The sequence below is a fragment of the Chinchilla lanigera genome, unplaced genomic scaffold (genome assembly GCF_000276665.1).
Source record: "Chinchilla lanigera isolate Chin_1 unplaced genomic scaffold, ChiLan1.0 scaffold00088, whole genome shotgun sequence".
Classification (NCBI taxonomy): Eukaryota; Metazoa; Chordata; class Mammalia; order Rodentia; family Chinchillidae; genus Chinchilla; species Chinchilla lanigera.
The window spans coordinates 8,737,016-8,760,466 of NW_004955489.1; the positions used below are offsets into that span (position 1 = coordinate 8,737,016).

Below are 23,451 nucleotides of genomic sequence, written 5' to 3' on the forward strand. Positions count from 1 at the left end.
ACTCTACTGACCCATCCAACTTAGTCTACGAGAAATGGCTTTCCATGTTGGAAAGGCCAATAGTGGAGACATCCATGATGGTCCAGGGTTAAATTAAATTCTTCTCTGGCTTCATTTCTTTTACCTACAAATGGTGGCCATGCTGTGGAAGGACCAAAATCATTTCTCACCCCTCCATCCTTTGTAATCTAGGCTCAAGGTTTCTTGTTATGCCTCTGACTTTACAGAAGCTGTTACCTCTGCCTGAACCTTCCTTGACCCTTCCCTCCTCATCTCTCCCATCTTGCAGCTCCACCACGGCCTCTGGCGTCCGCTCAGAGTGCTCTTACACAAGGCCCTTGCAGCTCTCCCACATGAGAGTAGGGACTCTTCTACAGTCCCACAGCCCCTGCCAACATTGCTCTCGCTTTGCGTCTTTTCCCCTTTCTGAGAACTGCAGCTCGTGGACAAGTAGAAGACCAGGCATGTGATGTTCAAGAGTGGGGTCTCTCCAACCATTTCTAAGGTAACATGTGATGGCAGTTGAGATTTTGATCAAAAGATGTTAGAGGAAGCAGTGTGAAAGCAAGGCTGTGAGACTTGGGAACTGGAAAAAAAAGAGAGTTAAAGCGTGGCATATCGTGTTAGCACTCACTCCTCAGCAGTCAGCAGCACAAATCCAAGCCTCAAGTCCCACTGTGAGTGTTAGGGTTCAGGTCTCTACTCTCCCCCATCACTCTGCAAGTTCCCTAGTGACAGGCACCGTGTCTCTCTGGCTACACGTTGGTTCCCCAGCATCAAATAACATAAGACACAGAGTAGGAATTCAATAAACATTTGCTGAGTTAATAAATGATTATGTGAATACACTGTCCTCTTCAGCAAGTGCCTTCCTCTGTCTTGGTGCCAGTGTCTTTCTTGGCACCATGAGGAGATGGGGCGCTATGAGTAATGAGAGGCCTTCCAGCTCTGAGTTGGATGGCAGACTAGTTCTAATCCTTATTCATCTGCCACTGTGTCATCCGTAGGCCAATTTTGGCAAAGATCTTTAATCTATTTCAGGGGAAGGTGTTAGTGAATAAAAATTACTTATTAAGTGAGAAGTCTACGCACCACAAGTTTATCTCTTATTCCAAGAGACAAACACAACCCTCTGAAAACATGAGAGATACTAAGATCAAAATAATGGTATCGCAGATGTTTCCAGAGAAATGATAAGACTATCAAAAGCATCTGACAGCTATGGAACCCATTTTTAACTTTTATTAGATATTTTTGTCCTCTAAAAATTATTGTCCAGGGAATAGGGAAGAGAGAAGGGGCTCGATAATCACAGGTAAGCACCCTGGAAAGAATTTGAGCAAAACCTACAAGAGTAAATTTAGATAGAAAAGTGGCTAATGGAATACCAAGGGAATAGCGTACAGACAAAAGTGGTAAGGAAATAGGGTATATTTTAAATTGACCCAGTGCCATCTACCCCTAAATAACTCCATGAATAACTGACGATTGGAAGTTGTTTTCTTTGGATAACCTTCTTAGAAATTCAACACACCTGAGAAATTTAATGTAATAAGTTCCTAAATACACAAACTTTAAAGTCAGATGACCTAGATTTGATTCCAAGCTAGGTCACGTCCTAACTCTGTGACCTTGAGTAAAATTATGTAACTTCTTTGAGTGTCAGCTTCTTATGAGAAGTAGATGAGATAATATAGGTAAATATTAACAATTATTGTGTTCGACATCATGCAAACAGTGCTGTCTTCCAAGCAGCTAGTGATCTGAGGGAATGGGCCTTTTGGTAGGCGGAGATCCATGAAAAGATAGTTAAAATAGCAATGCAAACACTCATGATGGTGCTTATTAAGAATCAGGCAATATTGTAAGCACTTTATACATATTACCTCCGTTAGTCCTTCAATAGTCCTTCAGTAGATCTATGATAGACTATTCCTACCCTATTTTGCATAGGAGGAAACTAAGGCACATGGACATTTATCAGCTTGCCCAAGCTTGAACAAGTAGAATATTGCAAAGCCAGTTTCAGACACCTCCACCTCCTCACCCCTGCGTCCGTAATCTTCATCATCATATCATGCTGCCTATTTTAGAGTGGCTGAGGGATGGAGCCCTCAGAAAGGGTTCTGCACCAGTGGGGAGAAAGAACAGCAGGCAAGTGACCTGCTAGACCCCATCCAGTTTCAAATAAATTGGTCCACAAGAGTGGGCACGTTGGCTTTGATGAGCCAGGAGAGATTTGGGAGGAAAGCACTGACACACCCAAAGGGCATTTCATCAGGAGAACACGCTGTTCTTTTTGGCTTTGAAACATCTCGAGGTCTCTGTTTGGTCACTACATAATCTTTAAGTCCATATCCAAAGCTGAGAAACTGTGAAAATTAAAAACTGTGGAACATCATTTAAGTAGACGTTGATTCATGTTGAGGGCCAGGGGTTGTGCTGCAAGACTTGTAGACTCAATCAGAGAGTGTCTTCTAAAATAAACAGAACACTGTGAAAATAAGAGAAGCTCATAATTACAGTGAGTCACCATATGTCAGTTCATGACAGCTATTAGAGGCAAGAACTTACCTTAAAGAGTGAAGTTTGGCCAAAAAAATTAAACAAGATGGTTTGTAAGTTGTTAAGAGGAATTCTCTCACTCAGTGACTTAGGCAAATATATGGAAGCCAAAACCCTCCCCAGAGGGACAGCACCTAGGTAAATCTGCCAATAAAAGCCAGGAAATGAAAACTGGAGTCTTCATGCATCAGGGTGAAATCCCACTCCCCACCCCAGGGTATCCTACATAGGGTTGAGGGTTGGAAACTAACTTCATAGGGCTGTCATACCCTTTTTTGCACCCTCAGAATTGTGGGCCAAGCTGTAGTCCTGGTATGTGTGCACGTGTGCACACACACACACACACACACACACACACACACACACATACCAAACACATTTCTTCCTTTCCAAGCCTATTTCTGAGGTTCTCTTCCTTTAACCTGGCTCCACCTGGTTAATAATAGCAGTCAGAAGGGGAATGGCACATTAGATAATTTTCCCTAATTCTCAGAAATAAAGGCCAATCTTGGAAATCAGGCCACTTTTTTCCCATATAGTTCTGAAACTGGAAAAAAAAAAAAACAAACTAAAACAAAATAACAAAAACTATGCAACAAACTTAACTCACAGATATTGAGCAATGTTTTCATTAAAATGGGGCTAGGAAATGAGGCATTAGTCTTTAATAATTCTGCTGGAGACTCATGAGCAGAAGAATTTACTCATTTGATTGGTAATATTGCTTGATATATACTGGAATATTGTTTAAAGTGAAAGGCGTTTTATCAAAAATTACACTGCGACAGAGCCATTACCTGGCCAGCCCCAGGTAAAAACAGAATATATATAGGCAGGCTTTCCTACATTCTCTCACTCAATGCCTGTATCAACCTTAAGAAGTATATTGTATTATGATACCAGGAAACTGAGGCTCAGAGAGGTGAAGTGATTTGTCCAAGGTCACCCAGTGAGGAGGCTGAACAAAAATGTATGTGGCTTTGGTATATATGGTATATAAAAGATATATACTTTTCCTATTACCCATGTTACCACTCAAGGAGCTATTATGTAGTTGGGCACATGATGAGGGGATGAAAATTTATAATATTTCTAAAAACAATTGTAAATCCCCAAACCATGTAGCTCTTTTTCTAATAAAAATGAACTTTGCTTGAGCTACTGAGTATCATGGAAAGGTCATGATTTAATTTTGGTATGCAAGCAGTTTGGCACCAAGAATGTAAGTAAGGTTGGTTGGTTGGTTCATTGGTTGGATGGTTGGTTTAGCCACTAATGTCTATAACAGAAAATACCATGTGTAAACACAATGCAGTAGGAAATCAATATCTGCTTCCAGTATACTAAGTAATTCCTGAAGAATTTGACCTCCTTGCACATAACACCAATACAAACTAATAGTGACTCAAAGGCACTGGAAAATGAATGAAAGTGGAGAGATTCTGGAGAAGAGTAGACATTTGGAGAAAGGTAACATCAAAAGGGAGTTGCCTGTTTTACAACTGTTAGACTCATGTTAGGCTGAAACTAATGCATTGAAGGGCATCTAAACTGTGATGGAAAACCTGCAGCCTTTCCTATGTGAAGAATGAGAAAAGTAAGCTCAGAAGAACCACAGGTATTGGAAGAAGGGGGACATCTGGAATGAAGAGAGCTAGAGAGAGAGAAAGAGAGCCCAAATTCTAAGTATAAGCTCTGGACAAATATCTGCCTGATTTATTAATCATATATGTATAATTCAGACTCCAACTAAAAATAAAAGAACTTAACTGAGATTTTTAACTGCCACCTAGGATATGGAATTTACAGTTTGATTCCAGCCAAGTTTATTGCTTAGCATAATGAAAAAAAGGTTTTCAGAGAAATATAGTAGAATTGAGTCCCCACAATACAAAATTCACAATGTCCAGAACATAATCCAAAATCACTTGATATGTGAAGAAAGGAAAACTTCTGACCTACTTTAAAGTGAAAATGCAATCAATGGAGATCACTTATGAGATGACTCAAGTGTTAGAATTAGCAAGCAAGGACTTTAAATAAGCTAGTATAACTATACTCAGGTACTTAAAATAAAATATGCTTAAAAGTAATGTAAAATGAGGAAACAAGAGCAGAAAAACAGAAACCAAGAAAAGGAGGAGGAGGGGGGAGGAGAAGGAAGAGAAAGACAAAGTAAAAGAGGAGGAAGAGAAGAAGAAAACAAATTCTAGAACTTCAGATACAATATTAGATTTTTTTAAATTGCATTGGATGGGGTCAGTAGCAACATGACAATGACAAATGTCAGCAAATTTGAAGATAAATTAATAGAAATTATTCTACCAGAAGAATAGAAAATACAATAATTAACAATATGAACAGAGTATCAAGTACTGGTGGGGCAGTGTTAAAAGGTCTTATATACATGAAATTGGAGTCTCACCAGGGGTGAGGAGACAGGATGTTGAGAGGGTATATGATGAAATAATGATGGAAATACATATGTTACAGATTCAAGAAGCCCAGCAAATCTCAAGCAAGATTAAATACAAAGAAAAACATGCTTAGGTACATCACAGCCAAACTACAGTAAATCAAAGAAAATACTAAAAGAAGTTGGATAAAAATGACACATTACATATCACAGACAGAGAAATAAAAATTCAAATGATTACTGATTTCTCATCAGAAAACATGGAGACCAGAAGAGATAGGAAAATTTTCAGAACAACAAGGGGGGTATCTGCCAATCTATAATTTTATAGCAAGCAAGAATATCCTTTGAAAATAAAGAAGAAATATATTTTCAGGTATATACAATTAAGAAAATTCATCATCAGACTTAACTACAAGAAATGCTAACTGAAGTTCTTGAAGCTGAAGGGAAATGATACCGATGAAGAAAGGAATGGAGAGAATCAGAAATAAAAAATATGTAGGTAAATAAAACAGGTTATTTTTATCTCAATTTTTTAAAATTACATAGTACTTTTAAAGCAATGATTACAACACAGTGTTGTGGGATTTATGATCTTCCTAGATTAAAAACTATGAAAATTATAGCCTAAAGAACAGGGGCTATAAATGGATATTTATGATTTGGAATTTCTCCATTTCTCTTGGAGTAGGAAAATATTAACTCTGTGTACACTATGAAAATATGAGTATTTATATTGTTATCTTTACAGGAAGTATTTAAAACAATATAAATAGACATAATTAAAGGATCTGTGAAAAAGTAAAATACAATGATAATAAATATTAAACTAAAGCAAAAGACAAGAAGACAGGAGGAACACAGAATCAAAAGCCAGAGGGAGAGAAAACAATTAAATGAGATGGTAGTGCTGACTCTACCCATATCAATAATTACATTAAGCATTATTGGATTACACACTCAAATTTAAGGCAAATATTATCAGGATGGATTAAAAAGTGAGGCACAAACTACATGCTATCTATAAGAATTCTACTTTAAATATGAAGACACACAAGTAGTTAAAAAATTTTATATATATATATGTATGTATCTATATCATAAAACAGCTGGGAGGGCTATATTTAAATCAGAGAAAATAGTCTAGAAGACAAAGCACTGTTGGAGATAAACAGGGATATTTCATAATGATAAATAAATTAGGATTAGGGTTCAGATTAGAAAGATATAACATTATAAATGTTTATGCACGTAATAAAAGAGCCTCAAAAGATACAAAGCAAAATTTGAAAGGGGAGAATGATAATTCCACAATCAAAGTTAGAGATTTTAGCAGTCCACTCAACTAGGAAACAGCCACGTAAAAATCAGTAAAGACACAGGTGATCCAAACAGCACTATCAGCCACCCTGACTTAATTAATAATTACAACATATCAAACAGCTATAAAATACACATTGTTCCATAGACCATACACTAAGTCATAGGACAAGTTTCAATAAATGTAAAGAGACTGAAATTATACCAAGTCCTGTATAGTCTGTTACCAAAATAAAATAAACAAAAAAAATCACTTATAAGAAGCTATTCCCAAATACTTTGGATTTGAACAACACACTCCTAAATAACCCATGCAGTAAAGAAGAGAGAGAAGAATGGATAGCTAATGAAAATAAATACAACACATAAAAATTTGAGTACTATTGCTAAAAGAGTGCTTAGAGCGATATTTACAGCTTCTTGTGATCATATTAGAAAAGAGGAAAAGTCTAAATCAATGGCCTATGGATCACATTAAGAAGCTAGATAAAGAAAAAAGTAATCCCAAAGGAAGTGCAAGGATGGAAAACAAAAGATAAGATCAGATATCAACAGTGTAGAAATCGGGCAATAGAGAAAATTAACAAGGCCAAAATTTGGTTCTTGGGAAGGATCAATACAATTGAAAAATCCCTAGCTATACTGACCAAGGAAAAACAAGAAACGAAATGTTTAATATCGGGAATGAAGACGAGTTATAATATAGATCAGAGGTGTGAAAAACAGTCAGCAGACCAAACCCTACTCAAGGCTTGTGTTTGTATTGCCCTGAGGTAAGAATGGATTTTACGTTTCTTTTTTTAAAGGTTGTGCACGATAGAACTAAGGGAAGAAGAAACACAAACACAAGGACATGCAGCACGCAGACATCTGTGTCTTATGAAGCCTAAAATATTTACTATCTGCCCTTTAGGACATAAGTTTGCTAACTCTTGTTAAAACTCCTATAGCTGTTTTTTAAAAAATTTTAAAACATATGAACCAAGCACCAACAAACTTGACAAGATAGATGAAATAAAATTTTAGAAAAATCCAACTAACCAAAACAGACTCAAGATGAATTAGAAAAATGGAATGCCACTATATTCATTAAATAAATCAAATTAGCTATCAAAACTGTCCCATAAAGAAATTCCAGACCCAGAGGATTTCCTAATGAACCCTATTAAGCATTTAATGAAGAAATAACACCAATGATACACAAACTCTGAAAGTAGAAGAGGGACCATTTTCCATCTCATTTTTATAAAATCTTAACCTAAAACCTGACAAAGAAATTACAAAAAAAATTGAAGAATATGCTTCATGAACAGAAATGCAAACATACTTCATAAAATATGAACACATTGAAAATAGCAATATAAAAAATTATAACACACCATGACCAATAGTTTCTTCCAGAAACATAAGATTATTTTAATTTAAAGTGGAAAGAGAACTGATCATTTCAAGAGATGCAGAAAAATCACCTGATGAACTTCAGTGATACATGGCACAATTTTTCAACAAACTAGAAATAGAAGGTACCTTCCAGAGCATGTGCCTGAAGTCTCAGCTACTCAAGAAGCAGAGGTAGCAGAATTACTAATGCCCAGGAGTTCAGGGCCAGCCTGGGCAACTTAGAGAAAACCTCTCTCAAACAAAACAATGAAAAAAAGCAAGGTAACTTCCTCAAATTAAGATATCTTAAAAATAATATGGCTAACAATAGTATTTGGGAATAGTAAACACTTTTCATCTAAAAATCAAGAATGAGACAAGGATGTCATTACTAGTCTCTTGGTTGGTGGCTACTCTGCAAAGCAGGTAAGAAGAGGAAAGGTTGATTGGGCCTGGTATATTTGGTCTTTAGTTGTCAAGGCTGACTATTTTCCAGCTAGGTCTTATTTTTGGGAAAAGGGGGTTTGACAATCCAATGTAAAAACTATTCCATTTGCAACAGCATCAAAAAACATAAAATACTTGGGAATAAATTTATCAAAATATATGCAACGCCTCTCCAACTATGAAATATTGCTGAGAGAGATGTAAACAGACACAAATAAATGTTATTGGACTAGAACACTCAGTATCACTAAGAAAGAACTTCTCCCAAAAGTGATCACAAACTTCAATCCTGATCATAATCTCAGCAAATTTTTTGCACAAATTGATAAGCAGACTTATATGGACGTTAAAAAGTCTTAAAGTAGCTGAAGTGACCTTGAAAAAGAATAAGTTCAAAGGCTCAAACTAACTTCAAGACTTCAGCACAAAGACATTGTAGTAATGAGAGAAGAATCCACAAAAATTAAACAGAACAGCCTCAAAAGCTTAGAAACACATCTACTTTATACAACTAATTTAAGTTTTAAAATTTTATTGTTGTTTGATTGTCAATGGTACCAAAGCAAGACAATGGGAAAGGGAAAGGTCTTCAATATATGGTTCTGGAAAATCTAGAAATCCACATGCAACAAAATGACCATCAATATCTACCTCATCTGCCTCATGCCGTGCACCATTAATTTAATCAATTAGGATTATCAACCTCAACATAAAAGAACTTTTAAAAACAAAGCGCTAAAACCAGAAACTTTTTTTTTTTTGTACTGGGGATCAAACTCAGGACCTTGCCCTTGCCAGGCAAGCACTTATGCCACTGAGCTATATCCCCAGCCCCAAAGTGCTAAAACCAAATAGCTTTTAAAGGAAAGCATAGAAGAATAGCTTAATGGTTTGCTGGGAGACAAAGGTTTTTCTTAGAAAATCCATGCATTCATAAGAGAAAAAACATAAAATAGATTTCATGAAATCTCAAATCTTCCGCTTATCAAAAGATACCACTGAGAAAATGAATAGGCAAACTTCAAAGAAAAGATTTTTGAAACATGTATCTGATAAATAACTTGCATCTAGAATATATAAAGAATGCTTACAACTCAATAGGAAGCAAGCAAACCAATTTTAAAACAAGTCAAAGATTTTTAGCAGATGGTTAATTCAAGAAGATAAATACATGCCTAATACCAACATGAAAAATTACTCCACATCATTAGCCACTTTAGGAAACAATATGACAGTTTCTTATAAAACTTAAAATATATCTTATGAGCCAGCCATCCCAGGTCTGGACATTTTTCCAAGACATACAAAAAGACATGTCTGCATGATATTTTTACACAAATGTCTGTAGCATTATTCATAATAGCCAAAAATGAGAAACAAATTCAAAAGTCCATCAACAGGAGAATAGACAAACAATATGTGATAAACAGAATATTATTCAGCAACCAAAAAGAATAAGCTATGAAAACAAATGGATGCATCCAAAAGAAGCCATAATGCTACACAAAAGAAGCATTACACAAGACAGTACATATTTTATGATTCTATTTATATAAAGTTCTAGAAAATGAAAAGATATGATGGAAAATATCAGAAGCATGGTGGCCCTGGAGGTAGTAGTTTCAGGGATTGCCTGAGGGAGCTGAGGGAGTTTTTAGGAATAGTAGAGATGTTCTGTACCTTGATAAAGTTTGGGGTTATAAAGATGTATGCATTTGACAAAACTCAAAAAGTATATGCTTAGGATTTGTGCATTTTCCCATATGTATATTTTATAATGTTTTTACTGTAAAAAGACTCTGTACAATAAATACTCTGAATATTCCTATTGAGAAATAGGAAGAAAATGTTCAAATGGGAAAGGGAAGTAGGAAGGGGATGGAGAAAGGAAAGAAGTGAAAAGAAAAAATGAGAAAGAAGGATAAAATGGAAACAAAGCTTTTGTAAATAAGGAGGGGAAGATGGGTTAAAGGGAGGAGAGTGTAATGGAGGAAAAGAAGGAGTAAGATATATCATGTACAGGTACAAATTCCCTATGATGACTGTGATAATTATGTATATCTAAAATGTACCAATAAACCTAATTAATTAAAAGACTCTGTACCCCCAAATTGAGCAATATTAGTAGCCTATGATCTGCTAAAGTCTGAGGCAGTGTAACATGGTGGGAAAGGCTCAGAATTCTTTTTATAATTGATATATACTAGGTGCCAGGCATGGTAGAGCATGCTGTAATCCCAGCATTTGGGAGGATGAGGCAGGAGGATCTCTGCGAGTTCAAAATGAGCCTGGGCTACAAAGTGAGCTCAAGGCCAGCCTGAACTGCATAGTGAGACCCTGTCTCAAAAAGACAAAAAAAAAAAATGATAGATAGTAATTGTACATGTTTATAAGGAACAATATACTTTGAAAGTGTATAATAAACAAATCAGGATAATTACCATATCCATCTCCTCAGATATTTATGATTTCTTTGTGCTAAACATTCTGGGCTACAACTTTAAAGCCAACCAAAGATAGATTTGGATTGTGGCTTACCCATTAGGCAGTGTGTCCTTGGACAAATGGCTTCTCTGTGTCCTCATCGATACAAAGGAGACAGCAGCACAACACCCAACGTATAACAAATGCTCCCGAGGACAGCAAATCATAAACTGACATTTGAAATGATTTCAGGTCACAAGGCCAAACGTGACATGGTTGTACATCTCATAGCCACCATTCCAATCTTAGCCTGCTAAGAGTTACATGACTCTTCCCTGAGCCATTTGCATTTTCCTGAGGTCCCCTAAGGATGAATGCCTTGAGAGTACCTTCTGGCCCTCCCCAGAATCACGTCAGTGAGTCAGCAAAAACTGGAATGCACTTGGTTGATTGGCTCCCCGTTCTGATCTACACTCACCTCCGGCCTTGTGCCATCTTCGTAGGAGTGAATGCTGAAGGCCATGCCTTCAAAACCATGGCCTACCCGCAGCACAGCCAAAGCCAGCCCGGACACAGTGACATTTGCTGTCCTTCCAGAAAACTCCATCTTGTGGCCAGCACGCTCAATTATCCTCAGAATTCTGCCGGAAACCACAGGTGAAGAAAGCGCTAACTACTTTTCGCCTGTAAAGCCCATCTTCCTGACAGGATTGCCTAGCTGGAAGACTGCTTTTTGTCTTTACTCCTTTCTTTTTATAGTTTTAGGAATCATTAGATAAGACCACTGGCTTAGCTGGAGACAAGCCTAGGCCTACATCTTAACGCCTCTCATTTCTAACTGTAGGAAAATACAGTGGCCCTCCTGAGCCTCAATTTCCTCACCCGCAAAGTGGAAAATAAGATTGACACACAGCTCAAAAGATGGTTTCGAAGATTAAATAAAATTGTTTTTTGGAACGCCAGATCCTTCAGGGCCTCACAGGCCTTATAAGAAGTTCCGAGACTGGGCCTCTCATCCTGGCCCTCTGAGAGGCTGAGGCAGGAGGATGGCGAGTTCAAGTTCAGCCTAGGCAATTTAGTAGTTTAGGGAGGCCCTGTCTGAAAATAAAGAATAAAAAAGGCCGGGAATGTAGCTCAGTACAAAGGCCTTGAGCTCAATCACCAATACCCCCTCAAAAAAGTAATGGCTCTTCTGATTTTACTAGATGTGCAATAGAGTACCACCCTATGGTTGTAAGCAAGAAAATGCCATGATCTTGTAGAGAACACTCTGGTCACTATTTAAAAGATGAACGATACAGGAGCAATAGAGGCAGAGAGATCAGTTAGGTCGCTGAAGGTGGCCAAGAAGAAAAATGAGGCTGGAACTGGAGGGGTGGAGATAGAGAACAATAGATGGATTCCACTGGAATATTTAAGAGACAGTTAAAGCATGTGTACAGTGCCTCATGCAAAGTTGGTTGTTGATTGACTATGAGCTAGAGAGGGGTAACTAGTATGATTCCCAAGGCTTAGCATTAGCAGTGCTCAGGTCCATTTTATAGAAATGCAGAACTCTGGGGGAGCACCATGGTTGGGGAAATAGGTTATAGGTTTGGTTTGGCATAACCATTGCTCTGAAAACTCATTCTCATTCGGATATAATTCAAGTATTCTTTCACAACAGGGGTTGGCATAAAATGATCACATTATACTGTACAAACCTACCTTTGGATGTATAACTACCTGACCTTTGCAGTTGGTGAAGACTGTGTGCTAAGGGAGTGATAATATGCAATTTAAATTTTATGAAATAATTTCTTTTACGAAAATATCAGTACTTACGCATTGCTTACTTGATGCAGATTGGAGGTTGAATCATTTTGCTTTTCTGAAACAGCGCTGATTATTTGTAATATAATCTGGGTTAGGTTCATACTTATCTCATCACACTTTGAAATCTCAGCTACTTTAGAAACAATAATCCTGGTCTCTTCTTCATCCAGAGGTGGAGATTCATTTATCAAATTTAAAATGTGCTCTGCAACATCATCCGCATTCTCTAGGGAAACAAGGTGGAAATGTACAAGTTCTATCACTATCCTTAATTTGGGGCCATGCTGGTCTGCTTCCTTCCCTTTAAAAACTGAATGGTATGAAATGGAAGTACATATCAGATAACACAGGTCACAGAAGGAAAACATTGGACCTCAACTTCTACAGTACATGTAGTCCCAGAAGATAGCTCTAAGTCAAGTTCTTATTCATTAAACCCTTTTAAAAATACTCCAGGGAAATTTTTTTGTCACTGAGGAATTATCGTGAAATTTGATTCTAATTAAGTTAAGGCTGTTGAGTATTGGATTGAGTTAAGTAGATTCCACCTGTCCTCAAATATCAGCAAACACACAGCCTATGTTTTCACAATTGAGGGGGATGATTATAATTTTCTGTCAAGAACCATCAACCTACAGGAAAAAGCAAATATGGACCACATAATAAAAAGCAATTAATTTAGATGTTCTAGACAGTAAGAACAATAGATATTAACTCGCCCACTTTTTTCTTCACTTTTTATTATGGAAATTTTCAAGCATCCACAAAAGTAGAAAGAATAGTATAATGAACCTCGTGCAGTTCATGAATCACCCAACTTCAACCAGTGTCAATAAAAGGCTAATCTTATTTTAATTATCTTCTCTCTCACCAACCTTTGCCCTTAGTTCAGATTATCTGAAAGCAAATCCCAGGTATAGTATTTCGTCTATAAATAAGTTAGTACTATCGCTAAAAGAAAAGACTTCAGTGTTAACCACAATTCTAATTAAATTAAAATGAAGATGAGAAATTAGCAATAGTATTCATAAATATCAAATATTCAGTCTTTAATTGTTCCATAAATGCCTTTGTAAATAATTGTCTGACCTTCCTCCTTGTTTAAAGTTAAGAGTCTTGTTAAACAATTGCAATGCAAATTAGATTTTAGTTCAATGTAACTCATATAAAGCTTAGCTTCTTTGTGATGTTTTCCTACTTAAAGCACTTAAATTCAAGGCCAGTAAATAAAATATGAAGGAAAACAGTTGAAAAAATAGTCTGTTAATAAGAAAATGCCCAGAGAGAGATCACATTCATGACACATTTAACCATGAGTGCTGACAGATTTGGGGGGGGGTAATAATTTTCCATAAATCTCTCTCTCTCTCTTTCCCTGCCTCCCTCCTTCTCTCTCTCCTTCACCGTCAGCAGCATCTCTCCACATATCTTTGCTACCTTGATTTACCAACTATATCTCCTCAAAGCCTGTACAGGCTATTTTTTTCTTTCTCCATTTCTCCCTTCATTTTCTTCCTTTATTGTCTTTTTCTACAAAGAATTCCATTCTCATCAGTGCAAATTAAGCATTCTTACCTGAGGTCCTCTCAACACTCCCAACCATTACCCCAATCTGCCCAACAATGGCTTAGATGGGAGCCCAGTGGGCAAAGACAGGGCCCTCCCTGAGGAGATGGGAAGAAGGGGAGGGACTGACTAAACCCGTAATTGTTTCTCAAGTAGTATTTTGTCCCTGTAGATATCTATCTTCTGGTTGGTTAAAGAAACCAGAAACATAGTAAGATTAGGGATGGAAGAAAAAAGTAGTGAGCTCATCCATGAATATTTCTACTGCTCTTATTAAATCGTTCAAGCTTTGTTGAAAATGGAACAGCCACGCTGCCCAGTCATGATTCTTTGGTTTCGGTGGTACGACCTCACTTCATGCCCTCCCTGCTGTGGCAGAGTGAAAGTAAACAACAGGCCAATGGGAGACTAACCATACTGTGGAAAGTAATTACGGATGTTGCACCAGGAGTTATATACTTTTTAAGGGAAATTCAGGATAAATTATACTCATTGTTTAAAAATCCTAGGTCCCCAAGCAAAAGTAATAAAAGGAACCTTCCTTTATTGATGGTAAAATGAATAGATCCGCATTGCTTTAACTACTGTTACAATTAATTGGTCAATAATTGTAATAATCAAAACACTATCTGTTATTTACTGAGCAATTTCTGTGAGTCAATCATCTAGTTACCTATTGCTGCATAACAAATCACCCCAAAGTTTAGAGCTTAGACCAACAACAAATTGTTATCTCTGAGGATTACTGAGGGTTATGAGCAGTTTTCACAGGGGATCTCTCATGCAGTTGCAGTCAGATGGCAACCTCAGCTGGACACATCTGAAGGATAGACCTGGCTAGAAGTTCAGAAATGGCGCACTAGGCACCGGGGATGTAGCTCAGCAGGAGAGTGCTCTCCTAATATGCACAAGGCTCTGGGTTCCACCCCCAACGCTGCAAAAACAAGGCAGCACTCACGTGACAGGCTTTCGATATTGACCATGTGCTGCTCAGTTAGGGCTGGGGCCTGCACTCTTTGCATAAGATTTCTCCCAGTGCCTTTGGCTCAGTGGTATGCTGGATCTGGCCTGTGATGTGCCAGAGCCAATTTACACCAGCGTAGGACAATCATTTTCGAATCTCAGGGAATTTTGTGAGCTGGATATTAAATACAGACATTATTAAAAATTAAATAATATTAATTATTATTAAATATATTGAAAACAGTGGTGACGCTCAAAACATCACTCCGTAAGTATTTTGCCATTATATTGATCCATGGTTTTTCATTGTTTATATTCACTGTCTCTGTGTGGACAACTCTTAGTAACTTCTTAGTTCAGTGACCACACATAGTTCATATTCAGCCATGGGAGAAGTATTGAATTATGAAAATTAGCAACTGCTACAAATTACTACCTTTCTTTAATAAAGATGGTTGTGAAATATTTTCCAGCATATTGCTAGGATTTTTCCAGCTTGATATCTGGGTTCTGAGAAGAGGCATCCCAAATGAAAGTGTATCAAAAGAAAGAATGTAGAAATTTCTGGTTCTCTTAAAAATTAATCTCACAATTGGCTGTGTCACTACTTCCAGATTCTACTGTACTAGGCCAGTGATGGCGAACCTTTTAGAGATGGGTGCTCAAGCTGCAGCCCAAAACCCACAAAGTGCCAACACTGCAATTAAACCTGAGTACTGAGGTTTTACTTTAGAAAAAAACAACTCAAATATTAACATCTTCTGTCTCAAAAGAAACACAAATAACATATGTGCCATAGGTTCACCACTACTGTACTAAACAGTCACAAGCCAGCCCCAATTGACAAAGAAGGAATGAGTTGGTGCTTAGCATTTTGGAGACCAGATGCAACAGCAAGACATTATACAGGTATTTTGACATTTATTCATCACAATAACCCTATGTCAGTAGTGGAGAACCTACGGCACTTGCTCCACATCCAGCTGTTTATTATCATCAAATGCTCTAAAAGGTTCATTATCACTGCCTTATGTGATGAGTACTTATATATTATCCCCTTTACACAAATGAAGAAATTAAGACACTAAGAAATTCTAATCCACTCTGACCCCAAAGCTTGAGTTCTTCAATAACATTTTTACTGCATGCCTTTACTTCATTTCCCCATTTTGTTGGGGATTGGAATGGCAGCACTTTGCAGTCCTTCTGCTTGACCTCCTGGGGATGTAAACCAAGCCCTGGTGCATACTAGGCAAACACTCCATCACTGAGCTACCCCACCCCACGCTATCATCCATTGTTCATTAGTCACTGTCCTGCCCTGATGGTAGGATGAACACAGACAGGGAAGAATTTTTTTTGAAAAGTCTTAGACAACTTCATTAGAGCCTGGTGCATCTTCAATAGGTGGGTAACGAAAATTGAGCGCAAAAAAGAGCTCAAAGAACTTTGAGATAAGTGTACCATTTTAAACCTTGTGGTATTAAGGAGTCAAGAAAAAACAGCATCTAAGTGAGAGAGCTAAAGAGTGTTTCTCCAACAAAGATATCAATCTAATGCTTGTCAGCAAGATTAAAAATTAAATAAAATAAATTATTTCAACATGAATACATCTTTATTTCCTTCACATTATACTCCCTATTTGTTAAGCTCCTAATTTACAAGATGAGGATTCCTCCAAAGCTAACAAACTTTTTTAGTTATATACATTACAGTCACCATCCAACTGCTCTCTTACTCCACAGTAGTTTATATATTATATATTATGACACATATTTAGATAGCATCCATATTCATTATATAAGTATAATATACAATTAATAGCTTAGTTGTATATCATACGTTAACATGTGTGTTTAGCTACATACATTATGATCATCATCCAACTATTCTGTTACACCAAAGTAGTTTCTATATATATATATGTATATGTATATATATAATTACATACAGTATATATAGTGTATAGTATATAAAGTATATTTACATAGTATAAAATATTCATATGTATTATATATGTATTATGTATAATTGATAGTTTATTTTTATATAATAGTAATGTGTATCTTTAACTATATACTTCATAATCACCATCCATCTGTTCTCTTACTCCATGACAGTTTATATATAACATATATATGATTGTACATACATTACACAGGTATATATAAACATATATTTGTATATAGTATTTATATGCTATATATATGCACATGTTTGTACTATAATATATATAATGAGGTCTCACAGTCAATTTTCTAAAAATCCCAACCCACAAAACCCACCCAAAACAGTGTTTTTGCTGTTGTTATGGCTGTTTCTTAACTTTCTCTTCCACAAGAGAAAATTCTATCAGCAGGTCTCTAGAAAATGTGTCACTTAGGAGGGAGGTCAGCATGGAACGCAGACCTCCTTCTTTCCACCCACTCACTACAAGCTGTGATACTCCCTGCTGCCCTGGTTCATGACTTCTGAGTTTGAAATCATAAGGGTTGTGCTTGCTTTCCTAATCCTTCCAGACATTGCTTGGGAAGGATCTCAAATTTTTATCTTCTGTAAGGAAGACAAGCCTGAGATGTCAATTGCCTCCAAGCTAATTCCCTGGCCTTACTGCTAGGCACTAGTGCTCTGACAATTTCTTATGGCAGAGATCCAACCTATACAGTAGAGCTGTGCCAGAATTATGCAGAAACTAAAATTCTACTAGGGAAACAGATTCAATGTCTGGTGAGGTCCCAGTTCCTGGTTCATACACAGCTATTCTCACTATAACCTCACATGGTAAAGGGCAATAAAGCTGCTTCAGGCCTATTTTAGAAGTGCTTTCAGGAGGGCTTCACTTTCACGACCTAATAACCTTCCAGAGACCCCCATCTCCAAATATCTTCTCACTGGGATCAGGATCTCAACCTGTGAGTGGTGGTGGGGCATAAAAATCCAGTCTATAGTATACTTGTTGCCAAAAAACACACACAAGTGACAAGTGAGCTTATGAAGATGCCCAACACCATGTGTCAGTAGGGAGCTGCAAATTAAACAATAAAATACTTCTCCATATCTGTTAGAATGGCCAAAATCGAAAATACTGTGAATATCAAAAGCTAGCTGGGATATGGAGCAACAGGAGCTCTCCTTTACTGTTGATGGTAATGCAATGGGGTACAGCCACTTTAGACGATAAAGTGGAATGTTCTCACAAAACTAATCATACTCTTCTCATGTACTTCAGCAAACATACTCCTTGGTGTTTGCCCAAATGAGTTTAAAACTTACATTCATATGAAAAGCTGTACATAGGTGTTTAGAGCAGCTTTAGTCATAATTGTCAAAATTTAGAAGCAATCAAGATTGCCTTGAATTAATCAATGGATAAATAAACTTTGGTACCTCCAGACAACAGGGTGCTATTCAGTGCAAAAAAGACATGAGTTATCAAGGCATGACAAGACATAGAATAACCTTAAGTGACTATTACTAAGTACAGGAAGCCAACCTGAAAAACCTATATAGAGTATGACTCCAACTATATGACATTCCAGAAAATGCAGAAACATGGAGACAGTAAAAAAGATTAGTGGTTTTCACAGTTTGGGCAGAATGAGGGATGAGTATGTGGAACACAAAGGGTTTTTAAAGCAGCTAAATCATTGTGTATGATACTCAGTGCTGGTGGCTACACGCCACTATACATTTGTGCAAACCTACAGAATGTACAATGAACCCTAATATAAACTACGGACTTTGGGGGATAACGATGTGCCTGTGTAGGTTCATCCATTCTAACAAATGCACCACTCTGGGGAGAGTGCCCATAGTGCGGGAAGGCTGTGCATATGTCCAGGAATGCATATGGGAACTCTATAATTTATGTTCAATTTGCTGTGAACCTAAAATTCTGCTAAGTAAATAAACTATTTAAAAATTAACAAAAGTCAAAACCTTTTAGCTACACTGACCAAGACAGAAAGCACAAATTACTAAAAGTGGGAATATGGGAGTGAAGGTGTATGTGTTGATCGGGGGATGTGTTACGACCAACCACAATTCTTAAAAGATGGCCAATAATAAGTGTTCGTACTGATGTAAGGAAATCGGACCCTTCTTACAGAGTTAGCAGTGGTGAAAAATGGTGCCACTTCTGAGAAAAACTGTTTTGCAGTTCCTCCAAAGCCATTCATAGAGTTACTATATGACCTAGCAATTCTACTCTTTGATGCTATATATAAAAGAAGAAGACATATGTATACACAATAATTTGTACATATATGTTCATAGCCAGATTACTAATAATACCCAAAACGTGGAAAAAAACCAAATGTCCATCAGTTGATGAGTAATAGCCAAATGTATAATAGCCATGTAACAGAATATTACTCAGTCATAAAACGAAATAGAGTGCTGACACATACTACATATACCACATGACTCAAAAAATTAGGAAATGCTCAGAATATCATAGAAAAGGGAAGTAAATTCATGTCTGCCAGGAGATAATGGGAAGGAGACATGGAGAGGCTGGGAATGAATTAGAGTTTTTTTCTGGGGTGATGAAAATGTCCTGGAATTAATGATGATAATTACACAAACTAGTCAATATGCTTTAAAAAATTCACTAAAAACAACCTGCTGAATATTAAATAAATGATATGTGACTGTGTCTATTAAAAAGTTTTAAAACTACATTAAGATACCAATTTTTGCTAATCAAATTTCCAAAGATCAGAAGTCTAAAATCGTCTTCTGTTGATCAAGCCATTCCAAAACAGGAGCTTTAATACTTTGCAAGTGGGAGTATAAATTGGTACAACTATTACAGAGAGCATTTTTGACGACATCAAAAGTATGACTGACCTAGCAATTCGACTTTCAGAAATGTGCACTTCAGGAGAACCCTATTTGCACAAAATTGTGACATATGTGTAATAGCTATTACAGCAGTTTTTTTTAATATTCCCACTTGCAAGTTAAGCAGGTGCCAGCTTCAAAGCACCTTCATCAACACAGTGTGTTATTTATTAGGCTTTTGGATCTTTGATGATTTGATCAGCAAAAACTGGTCTTTCCATGTAGTTTAAAGAAATGCACCTTATTTGGGGTCCATTTTATCTAGCAACATAGAATATAGAAACAACTTGTTACAAAACAAAATAAAAGCTAGCATGGTCTCTAAGTGCATTTCTTTGTTGTTGGTGATGATGGTGGTACTGGGGATTGAACCCAGTGCCTTCACACTGAACTACATCCCCAATAACTTTTATTTTTTAATTTAAGACAGGGTCTCACTAAGTTGCTAAATTACCCAGGCTGGTTTGGAATTTGGTTTGGAACTTGTGATATTCCTGGCTCAGCCTCCCCAATTTTGAGATTACAGGCATGTGCCACTGTACCTGGCAGGTATTTTTATTTTTTTTTTTATTTTAAGGAGAGTAGTAAATGAGACACAAACAAAAAAAAATAGAACGATAGCAGCATACCAGTATCACAAACATAAACAAACCAAAGCAAGAACATTCAAAGTGATACAGTGTATCAAGACAAAATAATACGAATTAACAGTGGTTGTTATATTACATATAGCTATCCTCAACTATGTTGCTCAGATTACCAGATATAAGAATGGAAGACTGTTCAAACCATTAAAGAGAATAAGAAAATAGTTATTAGATAAAACATTGGAGATAATACAGAGTTTCACTAGACAAGATAGTAGGAATTCACCATGGTAATTCCATTGCATATTGTTACCTTCGAATCAGCTGTCCAGATTACCTGACACAAGCATGCAATATTGATCAGAACATAAATATTTTTAAGCATTAACTATCCTTTCAATACACCATCAGACATCAGCAATACAGTCATCGCAGCTATTCATATATGTATTTATATTTTGCCTTCCTTCTTTCTTTTTTCCTTCTTTCCCTCATCCCAGTCCTGGCAGGTATTTTTAAATGAAAGACAACCTTCATTATCAGGTGCTCAGAGAATGCTAGTCTAAAATACTTTACACACCAAAAAATTTTTTTTCAAATGTTGAACTATTTTCTTTATAATAAAAAGTATAAATAAATAAAATAATCTTATAGCAGTATTTTTAATGAAAATGCTATTATAACCTAAATATACATAGGAAGCAGCTCAAATAAATAAATTGGAGCCTTACTCAGAGAAAAAAGATGAGGGACTGGTGGGCAATAGGTACTACATTGCCATTGGACAGGCAAAAGAAGCTCTGGTGCGCTATACATAACAACTACCTACTGTGTCTTTCAGAAAGCTAAATAAGTGATTTTGAATATTTTCACCACAGAGAAATTATAGATGTTTGAGGAAAGAAATGCAATTGCCCTGATTTGAGCATTATGCAATTACATGGTAGGTACTCCATTAATATGTACAGCTTTTATGTTTTTGTGAATCTATTAAAATTGATTTAATAAATAACTTCTGAGTAAATAAATAAATTAGTGGCACACTCGTGTAGTGCACTACAATGGGGGGTGAGGAAGCTCTTTATACAATGATAATAATAATCTCTTCAATACACTGTCAAGAGAAAAAAGTAAGATGCGGGCACAGTGTACGACATGCTCCTATTTGTATTCAGAAAGGACGGAGAATGTGTATGTGTATAACCTCTTAGGTGGGCACTCTGTCTCTGTGGCTAGTAACTGCATGGTGGGGTCACCTGTGGGAAGGAGATGATTCACTCTATGTCTTCCTGTTTTTCTTTTTTTTTTTTAGTCTTTTTTTTTTTTGGTTTTTCTCCGGTACCAGGAACCGAACTCACGACCTTGAGCTTGCCAGGCAGGCGCTTTGCCGACTGAGCTAAATCCCCAGCCCCTCTTCCTGTTTTTCTTAAATATTGAGCTATATAAAGTACTGTCTATTAAACCTTTTAAAAATTAAAGTGGAAAATAAAAATTAGTAAAACTTATAAAACAAAGCAAACTTCCAGATAGTCCTAATTTTTCATGCCTCCCATCAACTCCACCAACATTAACAACTTACTTTCTAAAACCACATTGTTATTTGCCTGTATTCTCTCTGGTCTCAAGTCAACTAGGAAATCTAACTGAAGGTCTCAGGTCAACTGGGAAATCTAAGATGTGTACGAAACCATCTTACCGTCATTTACGGTAATATTAGCAAGATCCACAATCTTATCAGGAAGTCCTTGAAGCAACTTGCATTGCTTAAACCTTGGTTTTTCCCACTGAGATTTGCCCGTTTGGATGTTGATTGAACTGAAAAAGAGAGATGAGATGGGACAAATTAAAGGCACCATTCAGCTTTCCCATTCAAGGAGACAAGGAGAGTGTCAAAGCAAGTAGTGAAGGAGTAGGTCTATCTTTCCCAGGCATCCTCCTCTCTCACCCCCAGCGTCCTTCCCAGATAACACAGACGGGAGCCCAGTCCTTCCGGATAAAGTGAAGAACTCTTTGCTCCCGGAGGACAGGTGAATCTCGGGTTAGAATGTGGAGGCGTGAACAGGTAAGAATGCTGCGGAGGGAGCATGGCAGCATCCAGTTGACAGCGTCAAGGCAGCGATGATGGCCCTGTAGCCACGCCACTGTACCTTCACTTTCCCCTATTTCTAAGAGGAAATTCCTGTTGACATGCCTTCTCTAGCTGAGCATATCCATTATGTCAAGGTGGTTAGTATAGAAACCTCTGTAGCTCATTGGCCCCCATCGTCCACCCTCTTCTGTGTCTCATCTGACTCAACCCAGTGTAAGTCAGGCAGCAAGCTTCTTGCTCTAGGAGCAGCGATAAGCAGCACAGGAAAGTAGGGCAGGGTCCCAGCCCTCCTGGAGGAGCTTGGAATCCAGTAGTTTCACAGTCTAAATGTAACTTCTCTACAATTAGACAAAATGTGGGAAGAAAAGCTGTAGAAACAAAGTGAACCTATCAAAGCACCAAGCAAGGAGAACTTATTTTCAGAAACGTTTGAACTGAGCCTCGTACCCAAAGGACAGCGACAGAGACACCTGCCCCTGCCCCACTTCTTGCCCCCTTTCCATGCAGAGCAAACTGCACAAGCAGAGAGACACAAGGAAGTCTCCAGTGAGCCTGGAATAACAAATGGTCTTTGGGGCTGGAGCACATGGTAAAGGGAGAAAGTAATACCGCAGGATAGGAAGTCTTCGGTCTTGAGGACTGTATTCTGGGATCGGGCCTTCATTCTTGAGGAGATGAATGATGAGGTGGTATCCAGACCTTTGGAAAATCGTGCTGGCAGCCGTGTGTAAGAGAGGGGGTGGTGGATGGGTAGAAGGCAAAGGGACTGCTCTAATAGTAGACAAAGGCTAGTAAAGAGCTTGCACCAGGCAGTGGGATTGGAGAAGAGAGGCTTTATATGAGAGCACTGACTGCGGCTGCCAAAGCTGCCTGCCTTGTTGGCTGATTAGGTGCAGGCAGGGCAAGGTGGGATGCAGTCAGGAGTGTGGCTTTCTAAAAGAGTGCTTTTAAGCCTCTTTCAAAACCTGGGCCCTCTGCTCTTGCCCACTTAAGTTAATGGCATAAACCATTAACAGCCAGAGTAAGAAGAA

The 23,451-nt window shown here is 37.4% G+C and overlaps 1 protein-coding gene across 1 annotated transcript in view; it reads right to left on the bottom strand.

Annotated features, from left to right (window-relative positions):
* The window catches only part of Adgrg4 (adhesion G protein-coupled receptor G4), a 111,091-nt gene that overhangs the window by 46,748 nt on the left and 40,892 nt on the right, over window positions 1-23,451 (bottom strand). Inside the window, exons 10-13 of the mRNA XM_005404615.1 lie at window positions 22,028-22,146; window positions 12,380-12,596; window positions 11,034-11,196; window positions 2,575-2,709 (exon numbers count right to left, since the gene is read on the bottom strand). Coding sequence (XP_005404672.1) covers window positions 2,575-2,709; window positions 11,034-11,196; window positions 12,380-12,596; window positions 22,028-22,146 — 634 coding nt within the window. The remainder of the gene's footprint in view (window positions 1-2,574; window positions 2,710-11,033; window positions 11,197-12,379; window positions 12,597-22,027; window positions 22,147-23,451) is intronic.